This window comes from Hemicordylus capensis, chromosome 17, assembly GCF_027244095.1.
Source record: "Hemicordylus capensis ecotype Gifberg chromosome 17, rHemCap1.1.pri, whole genome shotgun sequence".
Lineage (NCBI taxonomy): Eukaryota > Metazoa > Chordata > Lepidosauria > Squamata > Cordylidae > Hemicordylus > Hemicordylus capensis.
In genome coordinates this window covers 11,367,185-11,387,827 of record NC_069673.1, presented here as the reverse complement: position 1 = coordinate 11,387,827, position 20,643 = coordinate 11,367,185, and the positions used below count along the sequence as shown (strand labels likewise).

Genomic DNA, 20,643 nt, shown 5'->3' with positions numbered 1-20,643 from the left:
AGAGCAAAAACAAGAAAGCAGTTGTTTGGGAACTTAATTCGGAGGAGGGCATTTGCAACCACCGTTCGGGCTCCGGAGGGGAAGGCGCAGAAAGTGGCATGTGCAATTCGACCGGGAAAGGACTGGAGTGGACTTACTTTGTTTTCATCAAAGACGTTAAAGACGAATGTTGCAAACTTGGTTGGGTCGCCAAAGGGGAAAAATTGCTTGTAGATCTTTTGGAAGCCGGCTGCGTCCAACTGGCCACTGGGGCAGTCCTTGATAAAGCCTTTGTACCTGATAAAGAGATTGAGAGAGAGAGATGAAGGAAGGAAGGAAGGAAAGAAAGAAAGAAAGAAAGAGGGAGGGAGGGAGGGAGGGCAGGAAGGAAGGAGAGAGAGAGAGAAGGAAGGAAGGAAAGAAAAAGAAAAAGAAAAAGAAAAAGAAAAAGAAAGAAAGAAAGAAAGAAAGAAAGAAAGAAAGAAAGAAAGAAAGAAAGAAAGAAAGAAAGAATAAAAATTGGAGCATATTTAGAATCGCTGCAAGGCTCTGTATGTCTTGCTGTTCCTCGCGTACTATTCTGTTCCAGGCCGAGTCAGGGTCTTCACAAGCATACCTGGACCACAGACAGCTTCAGAACCTTGGCCAGAGCTCAGCAGGATGTGGGCCGTGTGGTGCAGCATAAGGCAACGTTGTTCCAGCACTGTCCAGCAGCAGATTCTTGGTGCCTATAGATCAGGGGTGGGCAAACTTGGCCCTCCAGCTGCTGTTGAACTACATCTTGTATCATCCTCAGCCACCATTGTGGTTGGGGATGATGGGAGTTGTAGTCCACCAGCTGGAGGGCCAGGTTCGCTCACCCCTGCTATAGATGAGCCTTGCCTCATAAAATAGCTGCTCCAGGCCCCTGATCAGCTTGGTTGCCCTCTTCTGCACCTTTCCCAATTCTGTAAGATCCCCTCTGAGCCGGCCTTTCAACACATTCATGAGCCCTAGCTGCATTCCAATGAAACCGATGCAATGTGATGCCAAGATTTCAGTAAAGGGTGGGTGAAGGTGAGCTTTTCCAAAGGAAGTATAGAGCAGGAGTCCTAGGCAGAGAAGCTCCAGGTTCAGATTTCACCTTTGTCATGAGGAGCACTCCAGTCACTTCCTCTCTCTTTCAGTCCTCCCATCTATGGGAGGAGAGCTGGTCTTGAATTGTCCCCTTAGCTAAGCAGGGTCCACCCTGGTTTGCACTTGAATGGGAGACTACATGTGTGAGCACTGTAAGATATTCTTCCCCTTAGGGGATGGGGGCCACTCTGGGAAGAGCACCTGCTTGCTTGCATGCAGAAGGTTCCAAGTTCCCTCCCTGGCACCATCTCCAAGACAGGGCCGAGGGAGACTCCTGCCTGCAACCTGGGAGAAGCCGCTGCCAGTCTGGGTAGACAATACTGAGCTAGATGGTCTGATTCCGTATAAGGCAGTTTCCTGTGTTCTTAATGGTGGCTAGCACCAGGGCTGACATCCAGAACCAGTGAAGGAGTGCCTGCCTTACTGCTTGAGGCCCCACTTCCTATGAGCCTACTCAGGAGGAGGAGGAAGAGAATACAAGCACAGGTCTCAGATCCGGGCTGCGATAACTCCAAGAAAGGCAGGAATCGGACTCTAGATCAGCCTCCAGCTGCAGCCAGACCTTTGCTGGTGCAACAGCTCAACTGAAGAAGCTCCCTGGAGAGCCTGCTACCGAGTCTCTTGTCCTGCTCAGCTCCAGCCCCAGTCTCGGGGCTTACTGGTTTGCTGCCTTGCTGTGGCCTACCTGCCTACCCACCTCCTGTTCTGGCCTCGACACTCATCCAAGTAACCTAGCCAGCACCTCTTCCTGGTGCCTTGCCTGGGCCGAGAGCATTAACAGGGGCCTAGGAGTGGGACAGGAAGCTACTTGGAGTCTCTGCGAGAAAAGCCGGTTGTAGGGGAACCCCCAAGGTAGAGCTGGAAGCCGCAGCTAAACGCAGCGAGCTTCACGTCGAGGGTTCCCCTGCAATGAGGGTTCCCCTCGTCTTGCAACGAGGACTCTTATCGGGTGGGGCAAGAAGTAAGAACATCAGCACAGCACAGCTGGATCAGGCCCAAGAAGGCCCATCTAGTCCAGCATCCTGTTTCCCACAGTGGCCCACCCGATGCCTCTGAGAAGCCCACTGGCAAGAGCTGGAAGCATGCCCTCTCTCCTGCTGTTGCTCCCCTGCAGCTGGGATTCAGAGGCATCCTGCCTCTGAGGCTCGAGGTGGCCTCAGTCTAGTAGCCATTGGTAAACCTGTCTGCCGTGAATGTATCCAAAACCCTCTTAGTAAGACAGCAGTATGCCCACCTGGGAATGTCCACGCTTTGCACGTTGCGTGGGATGTCCGCGTTGCATGGGAAATGCTCCCTGCCCACAGATCATCATTATTAATTTGATTAATGATAATTACTCTATTAATTATTAATTAATTAATAATAATAATTAATCTTATTAATTCGACAGATCCTGTGCAAGATCGGGGTGGGTGGGCTCTCGCAAGATCTCGGCGAGATCTCGCGAGACTTGCCCCAGCTCTCAGGAGCTATATGACTGGCCAGTAATGAAGGGCCAGTCCAGGAGGAGGGTGCTAGGATCCCTAGGACTCTGATTGAGCCTTGGGGGTAGCATCACTAGGGTGAGGCTGGTGAAAGGAACAAGCCCTGCCTGTATGCCTTAAAACTCCCCTAGCTGAGAAATCTGAGGCCATCTCAACCTCCTTTGCCAGCAGAAGGCGGACCCAGAGCTCTGAATCAATACTTGGATTAGCAACATCTCTCCAAGGTCCCAGGCAGATGTCTTTCCCAGCCCTCCCCCTTGAACAGCGGCCTGTTCTCCACACGCTGTACCTTTCCTGCCATAACGCTGAGTCACCCCGTTGATCTGTCCGGCGGAGTTCTGCGTTATTTATGTTAATGCATAATATTCATTCTTCCTCAGAGGAGCCCCGAGCGGCCGACCAGCGCAAATACGGCCAGCTCAAATGCGCGGCCCGACAAAAATGTACAGGGGATTATTTGACAATAAGCGATCATCATCACGAGCCGTCAGGAAGAAATGAGTTCCAGTCGATGCCTGACTGTAACAAAAAGCCAATTAAGGGCTGAAGAGCCAAACGGCGGATTCAGCAGTTCCTGCTTCAATACAGAAGAGGGCATTCAACCAAAATCTGTCAAGACAGCTTACTACCCAGGCTTTTTAATTCGATTTCTAGTTTTAATATTTTTTAATGTGGGGGTTTTAAAATGGTCTTCATGTTGACATGGTTTTAGTTGTTTCCTTTGTTTAATTGATTTGAACGATCAGATGGTTTTAATTATAAACCGCCCAGAGACGCAATTTTGGGGTGGTATAGAAATACAATCAATCAATCAATCAATCAATCAATACTAGGGAGAATGGGTTTGGTCAACATCTTAACCAAGGCCACACAGCAGGCATGTAGCCAGGAGAGAGGGGGTCCGTATTCGCCCCCCCCGGTGGCCCCACAGAATGAGGGAGCTAATGAGAAAAATAGAGAGAGGTGGACCTGGGGGCCCGTTCGGAGCTGTAGGCCCTGGGTTCTTTGAACCCATCTACTCAAACAGAGCTACCCCCCCACCACACAGTGAACCCATAGTGGAGGCAGGATTTGAACCCAGATCCTTGCGTTCAACGCTGCGCGTGTAGCCCCTTCCCGGGAGTGGCCTAAAGAATTTGGACACCCAGGAGGAGGTGCAAAATGCCACCTACTCTCACCCATCCCTCTAGCAAACTCTAGGGGTGGTGCTTTCACCAAATGGCAACAACTTGCATAACTCTCTTGCATTCTAATGAAGAGCATCCTTTATTAATGAAGAGCATCTTTTATTATTAAGAGCATCCTGGAACTAGGTCTTAGTGGCCGCATCCTGACAAATGAAGGGCCGATGCCGCCGGGTTGAGTTCCAGACTAAGGCTGTGGTGCTGCACACACAGCCTTAGGAGGGGAGCTGGTCTTGGGGGTAGCAAGCATGAATGGTCCCCTTTGCTAAGCAGGGTCCATCCTGGTTTGCATTTGGATGGGAGACTAGAAGTGTGAGCACTGGAAGATTTTCCCCTTTGGGGATGGAGCCGCTCTGGGAAGAGCAGAAGGTCCCAAGTTCCCTCCCTGGCAGCATCTCCAGATAGGGCTGGGAGAGACTCCTGCCTGCAACCTTGGAGAAGCCGCTGCCAGTCTGGGCAGACAATACTGAGCTATACAATGCCATACTGCTTATGGACATGGAGGTTCAATTTAGCTGAAAAATAACAGTGTATACTAAGAGGCAGTACTAATGTGAAAGGATGAATAATATCAAAATACACATGGTCCAAACATAATAAATCCAAAACTAAAGTACAAAGAGCAGGAAAAAAAACATTTCATTCCATGAATGAATGAATGAATGAATGAATGAATTTCAACGAATGAATTTCAATTCAATTCAATTCAATGAATTTCAATGAATGAAAACATTTCATTCATTCGTTCAATTTAGCCATCGTGGCTACTAACCATTTATCTTTCCTTTCCCTCTTTTCTCTCCCCCTCCTCCCTCTCCCCCTCCACGAATCTCACTAATCCCCTTTTAAAGCTATCTAGGCTAGCAGCAAACACCATGTCATGTGGCAGTGAGTTCCATAAGGCAATAACTTCCTGAGGGGTAGCAGTGAAACCAATAAAGGATCTTGTGGCCCCTTAAAGACACAGCGGCCTGGAGATATCTGGTTGGCCACTGTTGGACTGAGGGTGCTGGACAGAATGGAACATTGTTCTGATCTGAAAGGGATTCTTTTCTTCCTACAGACGGTCCTCCCTTAATTCCTAGAATAAAGAATTAAACCCTTAATTCTTTACTGCAGGGTATGCAGCTACTGTCTGAGAACATAGGAATACAGGCAGCTGCCATGTACTGAGTCAGACCCTTGGTCCATCTAGCTCAGTATTGTCTTCACAGACTGGCAGTGGCTTCTCCAAGGTTGCAGGCAGGAGTTTCTCTCCCAGCCCTATCTGGAGATGCCAGGGAGGGAACTTGGAACTACAGATGTGCATGAAATGAATTTTTTTTTGTTTCAAATTTGAATCAAATGCTGAAAATTTGCTTCAAATTCGAATCAAATTCGAATCAAACCGAATTGACTTGACCTTGTTTTAGAGCCTTTTTTAACTAATCAGGGGGCCTGAATTGTTTTTTAAAGGTGCCAAACGGCTCTCGAATCAAATCTGAATCGAATTCCACAAATTCGATTTGAAGCGAATTGCCCTTTTAAGGGGTGATTGGATTTGAATTGGAATCACTCGAATCCCCCAGATTCCGGTCGAATCGATTCGAATTCAAATCGATTTGCACACCCCTACTTGCAGCCACCTGCATGGGAGCAGGCACATGCTTTTCCATGTCAAGGGAAGATCTTCCCGCGCTCACACCTGTAGTCTCCCATCCAAATGCAAACCAGGGTGGACCCTGCTTAGCAAAGGGGACCATTCATGCTTGCGACCAGAAGAGCAGCCAGGAGTGGGTTAATGCTACCTCCACATGTCTTTGGGCTTTCGGGCGCTGGCGGCAGCTCCTGAGGCCAAACGAAGACAAACCACAGCCACCATCAACCTTATTTCCTTAATCATCAGGAACGGAGGGCTCAAATATTTACTTCCCCCCAGCTGTTATTTCTGATTTAGGTAACGCAGCAGCCGGGGTTAGAATAATATTTACAGGAAAGGGGACCGTGATGGATGCTTCCGCTGTCATGGGGGTGGGGTGGATTCTGGCTTACCTTTCCAGTGCACAGATGGAAGGCAGGGGGGCTAGGAGGCTCGGAGGTTTACCCGAGGTAGCCTCCTCTCGCTGGGCTTCATTCTTCTCCATATAAGCCCACTCGCAGAGGAGAGGGCTGGTTGGCTCCAGGGATGGGACAGCATCCTGCCTCCTGGTGAACAGGATATTTTGAATCCGGGCATTTGGGTGTGGGGTGGGCTTCTCTCCAGTGGCTTCACTGGTGTCTCTTGTGTTGGTGTGTGTTCTAAGATTAGGAACAGAGGGAGCTGCCTTCTACTGAGTCTGACCCTTGGTCCATCCAGCTCAGGATTGTCTACACTGACTGGCAGCAGCTCTCCAAGGTTCCAGGCAGGCGTCTTTCCCAGCCCTACCCGGAGATGCTGCCAGGGACTGAACCTGGGACCTAGATGCTCTTCTACTGAGCTATGCGCCCCCCCACCGCAAGGGGAATCTCTTTCAGCACTCTCATGTGGTCACCCATCCAAATGCAAACCAAGGTGGAGCCTGCTTAGCAAAAGGGACCATTCATGTGTGCTGCCACAAGACCAGCTTTCCTCCACCTTGGTTTGCCCTCCTGTGAATACGGCCACTATCAGTGGCTGCAGTGGTCGGAGGAGTTATGTAGAGCTTCCACGTTCAGAGGCAGTGAAGAGCAGGCGCTGGAGACAACCGGGGCGTGTTGTTGGTTTCAGGCCCTGCTTGTGCATTCACAAAAACCCGCCGCTGTTGCAAACAACGAGTTGGCTAGAGCCTGATTTGAAGCTTGTGAGTCAGAGGAGTGGCCACCCTGAGGTTCTCAAACAGTTGTTGGACTACGACTCCCATCTTCCCCCGATGCAATAAAGTGTGTCGGGGGGTGATGAGAGTTGTAGTCCAACACCAGCTGGAGAGCATCAGGTTGGTCAGTTCTGCTGTAGCAGATCCCAGGTCACAGCAGGGGATGGACTAGATCAGGGATTCTCAACGTTGGGTCCCCAGATGTTATTGGACTTCAACTCCCATAACCCCCAACCAAAGGCCACTGGGACTGGGGATTATGGGAGCTGAAGTCCAAAAACATCTGAGGACCCAACAGATGACCTCCATGGTGCTTTCCAACTCTCAAATTCTATGACCCAGCAGGGTAATGTTTATGTCCTCTTTTAAACACTGCCCTAGGCTCTCCCCCCCACCCCTTATGGGTGCAGACAGCGGTGCTCCTAAGGCTGGGGTTCTCAAACTGAGAGTCCCCAGATGGCATTGGACTACAACTCCCATCACCCCCCAGACACACTTTATTGCATCGGGGGAAGATGGGAGTCGTAGTCCAACCCCATCTGAGGAATCTCAGTTTGAGAACCCCAGCCTTAGGAGCACCACTGCCCGCCCACCACAGAGCAGCAGAGGCCAAAAAACCCAGGACGACAACAGAAAAGGACTTGGGTTTTACTCCCGACATATGGGCATGTGTGTCAGCTGTTTATTTGTTGGGATGAGGAGGAGGAGGAGGAGGAGGAATAGACTGACTAGCTATCTAGATAAATAAATGAATACTCACATACACACGACAGTCACGCTGAAGTCTCATAAACACACACCCAACAGCATAACAGCTGTTGAGCTGGTGTAGTGGTTAGAGTGCTGAGTTCAAATCCCTGTTCAGCTGTGAAACTCACTGGGTAACTCTGAGCTAGTCACTTCTCTCTCAGCCTAACCTACCTCATAAGGTTGATGTGAGGAGAGGCATTCAAACAAACAAACAAACAAACAAACAAACAAACCAACAAAAAACCTATGTAAACTGCTCAGGGCTCCTTGGAGGGAGAGTGGGACATAAATGCAACAAGGAAACAAACGAATTGACCAATTCTGGGATGTTGTGGCCTACTCCCTCGTTGGCTACACACTGCCCCAACGAGAGCACACAATCCCAACCTTTCCTAGGCCGGTTGTTAAAGTTTTGAGCAGCTGGAATGTTCGTCGGCATTCCGTAACACCTCATCAGCTGACCTAATGGCTCTTGCTAGAGGACAGGAGCTCATTTCAACATGCTGAAGGCAGAGCGGGTGCAGCCAACTGCTACGGAGGCTTCAGAGACTGCAGCTGGTGTCGAGCTCCAGGTTTTTGATTTTACACGGTCAACGTGATCAGATTTGAGGAATAAAACCTTGGAAGGCCTGGTTTTAAAGGGCTCTCCTGAAGGTCAATAAAGAATTCATTCATCTGGTGGTAACTGGAGACGGACCTCCTGAGATGACCTTAACGTGCGGTGGGGATCATGTAGAAGACGGTGCTCTCTGAGATAAATTTAACAATAAATAAGGTTTCCTCTCCAAGGTTTCAGGCCAGTGTCTTTCCCAGCCCTACCTGGAGATGCTGCCAGGGAGTGAACCTGGGACCTTCTGCAGGCAAGCAGATGCTCAGCCACGGAGCTATGGTCCCATCCCCCCTGGGGAATAGCTTGCAATGCTCTCGTGTCGCCTCCCATCCAAATGCCAACCAAGGTGGACCCTGCTTAGCAACGGGGACCACTCCTGCTCATTCCCACAAGACCAGCTCTCTTCCTCGTTGCCCAGCTGGAGGAGCGCTGCAGAGACGGTGGGACGGGCTGGAGGAAGCGGATCTCGCTCCATCACTCGCAGATCTAGCCACTTGCCTTTTCGGGATGGAGAAGGGCAAAGTTCCGCTCCGGAGATCGTTTCGGGGAAATCGATCGCGGCGGCAAAGGCAAGAAGCTGGGCTTGAAAGGCAGGTCACCCTCATCCATCCTCTCAAGGCAAGAGGTTGCTATTTCACTGACATCAGCTTCCTTCCTTGTCTCTGAGGAGCGACAGGCAGATCAACCTGATTTCCCAGGTGAAAACGGCCCCGTCCCTCTAGGACTCTAGTTCTGTTTGCCAACGGTTCATCTTGGGTTGTGCTTTTGGAGTTGAGCCTCAGGGCTGCAGCTGGAAGGACGCTGGTCCTGGGGGTAGCGAGCATGGCATGTCCCCTTTGCTAAGCAGGGTCTGCCCTGGTTTGCTTTTGGATGGGAGACTACAGGTGTGAGCACTGCAAGAGACTCCCCTTAGGGGATGGGGCCGCTCTGGGAAAAGCGCCTGCCTGCTCGCATGCAGAAGGTCCCAAGAACAGGGAGATGCCTGGCTGGCATCTCCAAGGTAGGGCTGAGAGTTTGAGGCCCAATTGGGCCCAACTTGTGGACTGCCTCAGCGATTTGGACCAAATGTGCTTCAGCTGAAGGGACACAGAGGGACAGCTCAAGGGCGTAGTTTGTGGTGACGTCATCCACCCCGATTCAAGATGGCGGACACGTGAACATTTGAGGTGCAAGTAGGAACCGATGTGGACCAAATTTGGAACAGTTTGTTTGTTTGTTTGTTTTTACATTTATATCCCGCGCTTCCTCCAAGGAGCCCAGAGCGGAGTACTACATACTTGAGTTTCTCCTCACAACAACCCTGTGAGGTAGGTTAGGCTGAGAGAGAAGTGACTGGCCCAGAGTCACCCATCAAGTCTCATGGCTGAATGGGGATTTGAACTCGGGTCTCCCCGGCCCTAGTCCAGCACTCTAACCACTACACCACGCTGGCTCAGTTGTAGAGACATGTAGGGAATGCCTCAGATGCCTCGTTTGTGATTATGCCATCCACCCCAGTTCAAGATGGCAGGCACATAGAGGTGCAGTGGGCCAACTTGTGAACCGCCAAACCGATCTGGACCAAATTTAGTCCAGTTGTAGGGATAGTGAAAGGAAATTCGGCAGATAAGTTATTACTAGAACACCTTATTTTTTTTAAAAAAGCCATGGGAAATAGTACGCAGTTTTAAGCAGAGATGCAGCAGTGGGGAGGAGTAGGTGCTTAACCCTTTCCCTGCTGAACGCTTTTTGTGTTCATTATCTGTGTGATAACATTCTGGCCTCACCTGACCACAAAATACCTTAAATGTTAAGAGTGCCCCATGATTTCCTGCTTAAAGCATAGTGTGCAATTACGAAAGAGGAGTAGAAAGGAGAAAATTAGGTTTTTGTTCCTTCCCTTTTTCGTTGCAAGAAGAAAAACAGATCATTGCTTGCAGCTCTCGCTCTCTTCTCTCTCTGTGCTTGTTTTCTCTTAATACTAGTATGACACCCTTCTCCCCACTGGGGGAATTAACACTCCCCCTCCCCAAAAACAAGCTGTGCAGGAAAGATCTTCCCACATGCCAATGGGAGCCGGGCCAATGTGAACCGGGAAAGGAATCCGCATGGAACAAAAGAAGAAAAACAGCAGAATTTCGAGGGTGGAGGTGGAGGTGGGTGAGTGGGGGGCATGAGGGGGGTGTTATGCAACCGGGCCACCGAATCTGTCAAGCATCCATCTGAACAGCTCGTGCGAAGCGAAGCCGGGTGGGCAGGCGGGAGGGAGAGGGAACGGCTGGGGGATTAGGGAGGGAGGCAAGACGGCCTGTTTCCCTCACCTTTTTGCAGCCATGATGACTCAGCGAGTTGGAGCGAAAGGAGGTTGGAGAAAGGAGGTGCGTTTGCCGGCCGTTCGGATGGACGTTTGGATAGGCATTCAGTAGCTATAATTGAGCAGATGGATTCAAAGACCCCGGGCCCCCAGCTCTTGAGGGCCCTCCAATTCCACCCCTACCTATTTTCGCCATTATCTCCCTTGCTCAGAGATCGCTGGGGAGACGATGCCCCCGCCGCTCTCCCCCAGCGACACCCCTGCGGGCAGCCTTGGTGGGGTTTCCCAGATCAGGTGGCAGGGGAAGCGAGTTGTCACAAGGCGGGGCAGGCTGCAAAATTGCAGAAGAGATGCTGGTTGGGGTTGTTTCCCGTTCCCTAATTGGATTCTGGATTGACCTATTTTTTTTAAAAGGGAGAGAAACATAGAAGGAGAATCCCCATCTCACAATAATGCTGTTTCACGGCCAAATCTCATGGTCTCCTTTTCTCTTCATGTTTTATGTTCTTGTAAGAAGAGTCTGGATAGATCCTCCCAAAAGGTCATTTACTCCAGCTTCCTGCTTCCAAAAGTGGCCTAAGTCAGAGATTCTCAGCCTTAAGAACCTAGGAAGCTGCCATCTACTGAGTCAGACCCTTGGACCATCTAGCTCAGTATTGTCTACCCAGACTGGCAGCGGCTTCTCCAAGGTTGCAGGCAGGAGTCTCTCCCAGCCCTATCTTGGAGATGCTGCCAGGGAGGGGACTTGCAACCTTCTGCATGCAGATGCTCTTCCCATCCCCTAAGGGGAAAATCCTACAGTGCTCACATATTCGTTCCCATTCAAATGCAAACCAGGGTGGATTCTGCTTAGCAAAGGGGACAATTCATGCTTGCCCCCACAAGACCAGCTCTCCTCCCATAAGACAATAGGTTCTCAGGCACTGGACTATAACTCCCATCATCGCTGGCAGGGGTCCTCAGGTTCTCAGCCTCGGCCTTCAGATGTTGTTGGACTACAACTCCCATCATCCCCAGATAAAATAGCCAGCTGAGTATCTCATCCTTGAGTCCCCAGGTGTTATACTACAATTCCCATCATCCCCAGTCACAATGGTTGGCAGGGACTGTCAGCCTTGGTCCACAGATATTGGTGAACTACAACTCCCAGTATGAGTTGATGCCTTTCAACATCTTCCTATATCGCTGCTGCCCGATATAGGTACCAGCGGGGATTCGAACCGGCAATCTCTTGCTTGATAGTCAAGCAGATTACTAAAGAGCTATATCTGCATTTCAAAGGCAGTATCCCGTCAGTGCCTCTCCCTAATTGCTCCGGCGTTTTCAGAGAAAGTAGCTGAAAACCAGCATTTTTAAAACCCGGAAATACACCAAGATAAGCTAGAATTCGCAAGACAAAGCCCGATTTGTGTGTGGAGTGGGTCCAAAGATCTCGAAGGGACTTCGGGGTAAGGTTGGCTGGTGTGTGGACGCACACACTCTCTGCCAAAGGAGATTCGGGGGTAACTGCCCTGTCTGTCAAGCCTCCAACTGTCCTCTGAGAACATGCAATCGACCCTGCTAGATGTGACCAAAAGACGGCTTCCCACAGTGGCCAGCGGCCAGATACAGAGATAGAATGCCATGGAACATGGAGGTTCCACATGCTAACCCGCCACAGATTGCCCTCTCCTCCTCTACGGATTTGTCGAATCCCCTTTTAAAGCCATCTAAGGGCCTGTTTGGATGATACTTTGCCTGCTGCTTGACTACATGGAACAAAGACATATGTGGGTCATGGGTCCCCATTGAATACAGTCCCCACTGACATTGTAGTCTGTGGGAATTGTCCACTATTCCCACCACCATCCCCAGCCACATTGACTGGCAGGGATTCTCAGCCTTAGATCCCCCGTTGTTGAACTACAATTCCCATCATCCCCAGACACAATAGCTGTGGCAGGGGTTCACAGGCCTGGTTTGGCCCTCTGTGCATGTGCGGCAGCTATGTTTTTTGCCGCCGCGGCCTGTGGTCACACAAATGGCCCGTGTGCATGTGCAGAGGCCAAAAAACATGGCCGCCGCACACACGCAGAGGACCAAACTGGGCCTGAAATGGACTCTCATGGGGAGGCCAACAGCGGTATGAGGAGCTACCTGCCGCAGCCACACACAAACACACACCCCAGCTGTCAGCATATGGGATTGATCGGTGTTGTACTCTGGGAGTAAATTAGTCAATTTTACAGATGAATATATTACTTACAGAAGCCCACTAACCCCCTCAAACCGGGCCCAAACTGGCCCGAGCGGTTCAGCTCTACCTTGGACCGAACCGGACCCGGTTCGGTCCGAGGTCGAGCCTTTGAACCAAACCAGTTCAAATGCAAGCTGGCTCGATTTTGAGCCGGCTCGTACAGCCTGACTCCCCTGATGTTATTGGACTACAACTCCCATCATCCGCCAGCCATGATGGCCAGCAGGGGTTCTCAACCTTGGGTCCCCTGATTTTGTTGGACTTCTACTCCCATCACCTCCCTAGGCTTTGGTGAGTTTAAACTAGTATTTAGACAGCATGCAGAGAAGCAGTTCAGTCAAACTGCCCCCACGACGCAACTAAGGAAAGATGCCTATGTGGCCAGCCGGAGGGTATTTCATCCAAACCAGTCCTAAGCTGGTAGCCATTCCTACATCTGGTGGCAGAGAGTTCCACAGAGGAACAACACGCTGAGCATAAATGAAGCACGCAGGGCACCAAGTGGCAGGGAAGTACCACTTCATTCCAGATCATTCCCTGGAAGAAAAGCAAGACGGAACAGAACATTCCAACTCATGTATATGTAAGCTGGCTGGTTACCCAGGAAAAGTAGGCTGTGGGAGGAATTTCCCCCCTCTTTAATATGATGATGATGTTTTCCTTTTCGGAGCGAAGGAACCGGGTGTTTATTCTTCAGTGACTAATAGTGTGCTTTGTTGTTCGATCGCAAGCGTGTGCCAGCGCGCGGAGGCGCATGGGCAGACATGGATGTGTTTGCAAAGAGATCAAGGAAAAACCCGGCAGCAGGCCATGGGACGGAGACGGGAGCCTTCACAGAGGCCAGGGACATGGGTGCTCAGAGCCAGGCCGATCACGGAGCAGGGTGCGGAGGTGGGGGACTTTGGGCCCGTTTTGGGGGGGGTGCAGACGCTCACCTGGCACAATCCCTCCCCATGGATGACCGAGAATCACCGCATGTTAGAGCTGGAAGGGACCTGGGAGGTCTTCTAGTCCAACCCTGGCTTGAAGCCGGGGTACCTGTCGGACCGCATTCGCCCATATGAATCTGCCAGGGCCCTCCGCTCATCATCTCAGGCCCTGCTCATGACCCCGCCACTAAAAGATCTGGTTGGCGGGGACTAGAGACAGGGCCTTTTTGGTTGGAGGGGCGGGGTATAAATATTTTAAATAAATAAATAAAAACCCCTGCTCAGGGAAGTGCTTCAGCATTCCCAACATCCAGAATCTGTTTGGAAACCTCCAGCGGAGGAGAGCCCACCACCACTGCATGTCATGAGGCAGGTTGTTCCACTGTCCAACAGCTCCCACCGTTGGGAAATCCTTCCTAACGTCGGGCCTACATTTGCTTCCTTTTAATTTCAAAATGTCGGCTCGAGTCTGACCATGACCCCTAGGAATATTTATATACTGCTTCTCAACAAAGCGTTCTCAGAGTGGTCGACATAGAAAAAATAATAAATGAGATTGTTCCTTCTCCCTAAGAGGACCCGCAGTTTAAGAAAGAAACATAAGGTAGATACCACCAGCAGCCACACTGTGTTAGGGCTGGATAGGGCCTCTTTCTCTCCCACTGCCACTTTAAAAGTTATCCCTTTGCTCAGGGGTTCTTTGAAACATTAGGTCAGTGTGTGGGAAACTGGGGGGCTCTTCAGTCCGTCAGGTGCATCAGGTGAGTGGTGGGAAGGAAAGGTGCTCTTGCTCTCTTTCTCCTCCTATGCAGGGGAACAGTATTGTGCAAACTGGGTTTTCATAGAGTCCTAGAATGTCAGAAGGGGCCTTAGAGGTCTTCTAGTCCAACCCCCTGCTCAATGCAGGAAATTCCTTACAGCATCCAGCAAAGGAAGCCCCATCACGGTAAGGTCATTCACACAATCAAAAACTGGGTTCTACCCGGATTTGGGAGCTGTGTGTGCTCCCAATTTTCGGTTATAGGGAAGTAGGGTAAGCGGAAAATCTGGGTAGAAGTGATTGGGTGGAAGCAGGGGAGGAGGAAGACCCGGGCGGAAGTGATTGGGTAGAAGCAGGGGAGGAGGAAGACCTGGGTAGAAGTGATTGGGTTGAAGCAGGGGAGGAGGAAGACCCGGGCAGAAGTGATTGGGTTGAAGCAGGGGAGGAGGAAGACCTGGGTAGAAGTGATTGGGTTGAAGCAGGGGAGGAGGAAGACCCAGGCAGAAGTGATTGGGTGGAAGCAGGGGAGGAGGAAGACCTGGGTAGAAGTGATTGGGTGGAAGCAGGGGAGGAGGAAGACCTGGGTAGAAGTGATTGGGTTGAAGCAGGGGAGGAGGAAGACCCGGGCAGAAGTGATTGGGTGGAATCAGGGGAGGAGAAGTTATCACTTCTGAGGCTGAAGTAAGAATTTCATTGCTGAACAGAGAAAAATGCATAACCTCTGGCAGGGTGTCTGTCCTTGTAATCATAATCTCGGGGGACGGGGGATGTCTTAAACACACTGACACAGATTCAGCAAAAATAAAATTAGCCAGTTCAGAAGGAATTGCAGGGAGGAGCAGGGAAAAGACAGTTTTTGAATCCGTGTATGGCAGGGGTCCCCAAACCTGGGTTCCCAGATGTTGATGGACTACAACTCCCATCATCCCCAGCTGCAGTTGTGGGTGGGGATGATGGGAGTTGTAGTCCGGCCACATCTGGGGAGCCACGTTGGAGAACTCCTATGGGCAGCAAAGAGTAATCATCAATGTTCCTAATTTATTGTCTACGAAGATTCCACCGACCTCCAGCCAAGGAAGCTGTGTTTAAAAATAGAACAAGGACAAGGAAAGGGCCAGCTCAAAGAAATATAAAGCCAGTCAAACAGATCTGTAAGGTTTCATTTCTCGCCTTTGCAATAACATTTCTCTCTTTTGGCAATGGAACAGGCAGAATCACCGGGATGCGGAAACAGGTGTGGAGAGGGATGTGTGTATCCCACCCTACAAATGCTGGAAAATTCCACTACCAGGCAATCCCGATTCTGCACCAAGAACTGAATTCTGAAACCAAGAGAAAGCATGTAAAATGCCCCTTCCCCGCCCCCTTATTTTGCATGATTCTGCATAATTTATCCTGCAGTGTTTTCTGGCATTGCGTACTTTATCGTGCGTTTGCCTGCCATGGGGAGATGTGTGGATCATTAAAACCTCACCCTCAAACACTTCAGACATGTCTCTGGTTTCTGAGATGTTCACAGGCACAGCCCAAGTGCACTGCTTTCAAGCATCTATATATATAATACACTAAGGTGCTACGTGGCAAGCCCCGCCCACACAGTGCTTTACCAATCGGAGGTAAGAGAACAGAAGCACCGTGGGGATTGGGCAGTGAGGATTCCATAAGTAGACAGGGAAGAGGAGTGGGGAGGGGGCGAGCGAGCGAGCAGCAGGGAGGGGGCAGGTGAGCGGGGAGGGGGCGAGTGAGCAGTGGGGAGGGGGTGAGTGAGAGAGCGAGTAGGGAGTGAGAAAGTGAGCAGTGGGGAGGGGGCGAGTGAGCAAGCAAACAGGAGGGGTGGCTGTGTGTGTGTGTGTGTGTGTGTGTGTGTGTGTGTGTGTGTGGCAACAATGTCCTAGCACACAAATGCTCTGTGAGGGTCCAGCTAGTATCTTTGCAACCATAAGGACAAGCCCCTTGATTTTGTTTTTTAAAAGACAGATGAGTTTGGGGGAAACTTAATTCTGCCCTCCAAGTATTGCATCCTGCATTTTTCTCCACTCTCACAGAATCATGGCAAGCACATAGACCTGCAAATGAGCTGCCACTCTTAGATGACCACGTCTATCCATCCTTGCTGAGATATGCAGGATGGGGCCATACAGGACGGGGCCACAGCTCCGTGACAGAGCCCCTGCTTTGCATGGCGAAGGTCCCAGGTTCAAGTCCTGACAGCATCTCCAGGTAGGCCTGGGGAAAGGAAAGGAAAGGAAAGGAAAGATTGTGCCGTCGAGTCGTTGTCGACTCCTGGCGACCACAGAGCCATGTGGTTTTCTTGGCAAAATACAGGATGGGTTTACCATTGCCTTCCTCCCACGCAGTATGAGATGATGCCTTTGCCGTTGTCACTGAAGTGAGCATCCGCCCCCCAGCACCTTCCTATATCGCTGCTGCTCAATATAGGTGACTGCAAATACATATTTACTAAGCACTGTCCAGGAAGCACACCGGCGGGCATTCGAACTCGCAGCCTCTTGCTCCCTAGGTAAGCTGCGTCCCCGCTGTGCCACTGCAGCTGATAGGCCTGGGAACCTGGCTCAAAACCTCGGAGAGCTGCTGCCGGTCAGGGCAGGGGCAATAGTGCGCCCCAGTCTCTCCCAATCCGCTGACTCAGTCGGAGGCACCTTCCTTCCTTCACCCCCAGATTTGCTAGCCTGAAATGCCGCAAGTCTTCCGTTGGGCTTTCTGCGGCTGTCACGTAACATTACTCCCAAATGCGGCAAGACATGAAACAATTCAAGGCTCTTGTGAGTCGAAAACAGGCGCTTGCTGAGGCCGCGGAAACGTGCCTGCCCTCACTTCACGCTGGATTGTTCTCATTCTCCTTGACTCCTTCCGGTATAAGGTGATCCTGACCCATCTTGACATCAGCTGTGATTAGATCACTCCAGCTCTCCCAGTGGAAAGGCACAGCAGAATTGCCTGCCCTGTAATTCTGCTGTGCCTTAGAGGCTAAGCTTGCCAAATTGTCCCCCTTGCTAAGCAGGGTCTGCCCTGGTTTGCATTTCGATGGGAGACTACATGTGTGAGCACTGGAAGAGATTCCCCTCAGGGGATGGAGCCATTCTGGGAAGAGCATCTAGATTTCAAGTTCCCTCTCTGGAAAGATAGGGCTGAGAGAGACACCTGCCTGCAACCCAGGAGATGCCGCTGCCAGTCTGTGTAGATAATACTGAGCTAGATGGACCAATGGTCTGACTCAGTATATGGCAGCTTCCTATGTTCCTATAGTGGGGGTCGGGGTGGTGGAATGGGAAGCCAACGGCATGGTGCATTGTGCTTGTGCAAGGATAGCAGACAGGTTTGCATCACGCCCTGCATCACATAGGGACTGAGGACGTGATCTCACCAAACAAGGCACACCCCTAGGCTGTGCACGCGCGATCTGCTGCACCAGCGCAACGCGGATCCAGATCCCAAGCTCCCAATTTAGCGGACTAGCAACTCCTGCATCGTTAGTCTAGATGTCCACCAGCAACTCTTTAACAATAGGACTTCTTTTTTAAAAAAATCCCTATTTAGAAAGCTGATTTGGGGGCCTCTTTCTAACCTGGTTTAAAAGGAAAACTGAGTTTACTTCAACCGTGCTAAGGTCTTGCCTCTTGCAACGGACTCAGGCCCATTAACCTGACACAGCTGGAGGCGACTTTTCTATGCCAAAGGGGGAAGATAGATGACTTCTGAGGCTGAGTATTATAGACGGCACAATGTCACATATATTTTATTTATGATTGCTGGTTTCGTACTGGACCTAGGGACTAGCAAATCGTCACATGCGCTCGAATCCAGGACATGCTATCCTGCGTCGCAATATGTTTATCCACTCTGCCCAGATGGACGATCTCTGTGCAATTTTATAGCCCCCAATGGCCTGCAAAGCTTTATTTAATTATGGATATGTACGACTACCAGCCATATAGCATGGGAAAATGTATTATATTTAATAGACAACCCTTCATTTGTATGGGAATTGCTATCCTTTGCATCTGAAATGCTCTGGTGCAGCCCAAATGTAAATAAATCAGCGACCTTCCTTTTGTGCATGTATGAAATGCAGAGCAGTAATTTGTCTCTGAACTAGGGATATACGAATCAATTCAAATTCGAATCGATTCTGCTCAAATCTGGCAGATTTGAATAATTTGAATTCAAATTGAATCACCCCCAAAAGGGTAATTGATTCAAATTCAAACAGAACCAACCAGATTTGAATTTGAATTGATTCGAATCAATTCAATGACTGTTCAGGGACATTTTGGCACTTTTAAAAAACCATTCAGGTGCCCTGATTAGTTTAAAAAAGGCACCAAAATAGGTTGGACTGATTCAAATTCGAATGGATTCAAATTGAAATCGGCCTGTTTGGGGCATATTCAATTCAAATTCAAATAGAATCAGCCAGTTTCGATTCGAATTCTAATTGAATCTGAAAATATGATTTGTGCACATGTGCAGCCCCTAGGACAGTGCTCCAAGGTCTGCTTATTACATTTTAATCCTGCTTCCCTCCACGAGCAAGCTGCTGTTCACCTATTTTACACGCACACAACAAACCTGTGAGGTGGGTCAGGCTGAGAGAGGCAGCGAGAGCAATGGACCTAAGATCATCCTAGCAAGCTTCCTGGCTGAGTGAGGGTTTGACTCACCCAGACTCTCACCCGTAGGTCTACGGAAGACCCCAGTCTGAGATTCTGGAGAGTTGCTGGCAGTCAAAACAGACAAGCCTGAGCTAGAGAGACCACGGGTCTGTCGGTGGAAGGCAGCTTCTGGTGTTCAAATATGTTCAAAGACCTGAAGTGGCACAGCCCATTTAAAATAGACAATACTCGATCGATGGCTTGCAAGCAGAAGGTCCCTGGTTCAATCTCTAGCCGTTTGACCCACCCGGACTCTGACCCAGAGGAAGAGGTGTACATCCCACCAGCCAAGACCTCCTCATCCTGACAAAAGCCCCCTAGATCTAACAGGCCCACTTGCCACATCCCCTTGGAGGAACCCTGGAACCTGGAACCCTGGAGGTGCCCCCACAGTAAGGCTCGTCTGTTGAACCCTTTCCATTGCCTCCAGGACCTAAGGAACAGAGGTGACACAGTCCCAGGGCTGAATCCCAACACTGGAGGGAAAGTGTTCACTGCTCATACCTCGGAATGGTAGGGGGCGTGGCCAAGCAGTGTGGGAGGTGTGGCCAACCATGTGCAGGAGGCGTGGCATAGAATTCTGACCACAGACCTGCCCGAGATGAGAAGCAGGATGAAGCACATGAACAGCATATCGTCCAAATAGCCAAAGCTGCTGAGTCAAGCCTATAGCCTCCAATGTTTTCCAGATGAAAATAGGAAACCCCTTGTAATCACCAATTCTCACCCCAAAGATTACTGCCCAAGCACCCACACCCCATTACACACTGCTGAAGACTAGATTTCACCACTAGATGCTGCACAATGGCTATTTTAGTCATGTTGTCTAAACAGAGCCTCCATGCTCAGAGGCAGTATACTCACTCTCAGGAATCGTTGAACAAGCTTTGTATGTTCAGCTTGCAGAAGTGAAGATTAAGGGTGGAGGAGTGTGTGGGTGGGGGATATAGAGTAACAGTCTTCAAATATGTGAACAGCTTTCACACAGACACACGACACTTCCACCCCATCTCTTGCAGACTGAATTTCTAGAACCTCTGGAGCAGGAGCTGAATCTTGAAGAATAGCTATCCGAGCAATTTGGCAAACACTGAACAAAGCATCCACGAGAGGCAAAAGCAGGATCAAAATAAGGACAGTGATTTATCAGGGACAGATTGCAAAAATAAAAAATAGGGACAGTTGGAATATAAGGAGTCCTGATTGTTTCTATCCACTCTTGGAATCAGATAGAGCATCCTGGAGCAGAACACTGGGTCTGTCTGTGTCTCTCTGTCTGAACAGCAATTATTTTGCAATTCCAGTTTCCTGGCTGAAATCTGCAGGTATGGCAGTTCAATCAGGAGAACCAGACAGCCACACATCACCAGGTTTATGACTGCTGGGAGCATGGCTTCCTGCCTCCGAATCTCACAGAGGCAAATGCATGCATGGAATTTGTGCACCATTCTCTGATGTTGGGGAGGAGATGGATTTGTGTATATGCACCCAGCTGCCTCTCCTCTCTCCTCCACTAAATGCCCCCCAGCACAAATGCAGAAGAGAAAGCACTTCTGGGTAATAAATTTGATTTTATTTACGAGGGAGGCACCGCTCTTTGGCTATGTTACATCCCAGACTGCAATGGCTCCAGAGGCAATCGTGCATCTCCCTGATAGCAGCTGGCCGCTGTCCAGAAAAACACAGAGTCTAGGGAATGAGTCAACTTTGCATGCCCTGGAGGTGATCCACCATGGATGCAACATACAGAGTTAGAAAAAAACGTACTAAATACAAAAGAAGAAGATTTGCCAAGAGACCCAGTCAATGCAAGGCCTAG

At 50.1% G+C, this 20,643-nt stretch overlaps 1 protein-coding gene across 1 annotated transcript in view; it reads right to left on the bottom strand.

The window, feature by feature from the left end:
- NCS1 (neuronal calcium sensor 1) overlaps nucleotides 1–20,643 on the bottom strand; it is a 61,529-nt gene that overhangs the window by 7,836 nt on the left and 33,050 nt on the right. Inside the window, exon 3 of the mRNA XM_053282382.1 lies at nucleotides 138–276. Within this exon, the coding sequence (XP_053138357.1) occupies nucleotides 138–276 (139 nt within the window). The remainder of the gene's footprint in view (nucleotides 1–137; nucleotides 277–20,643) is intronic.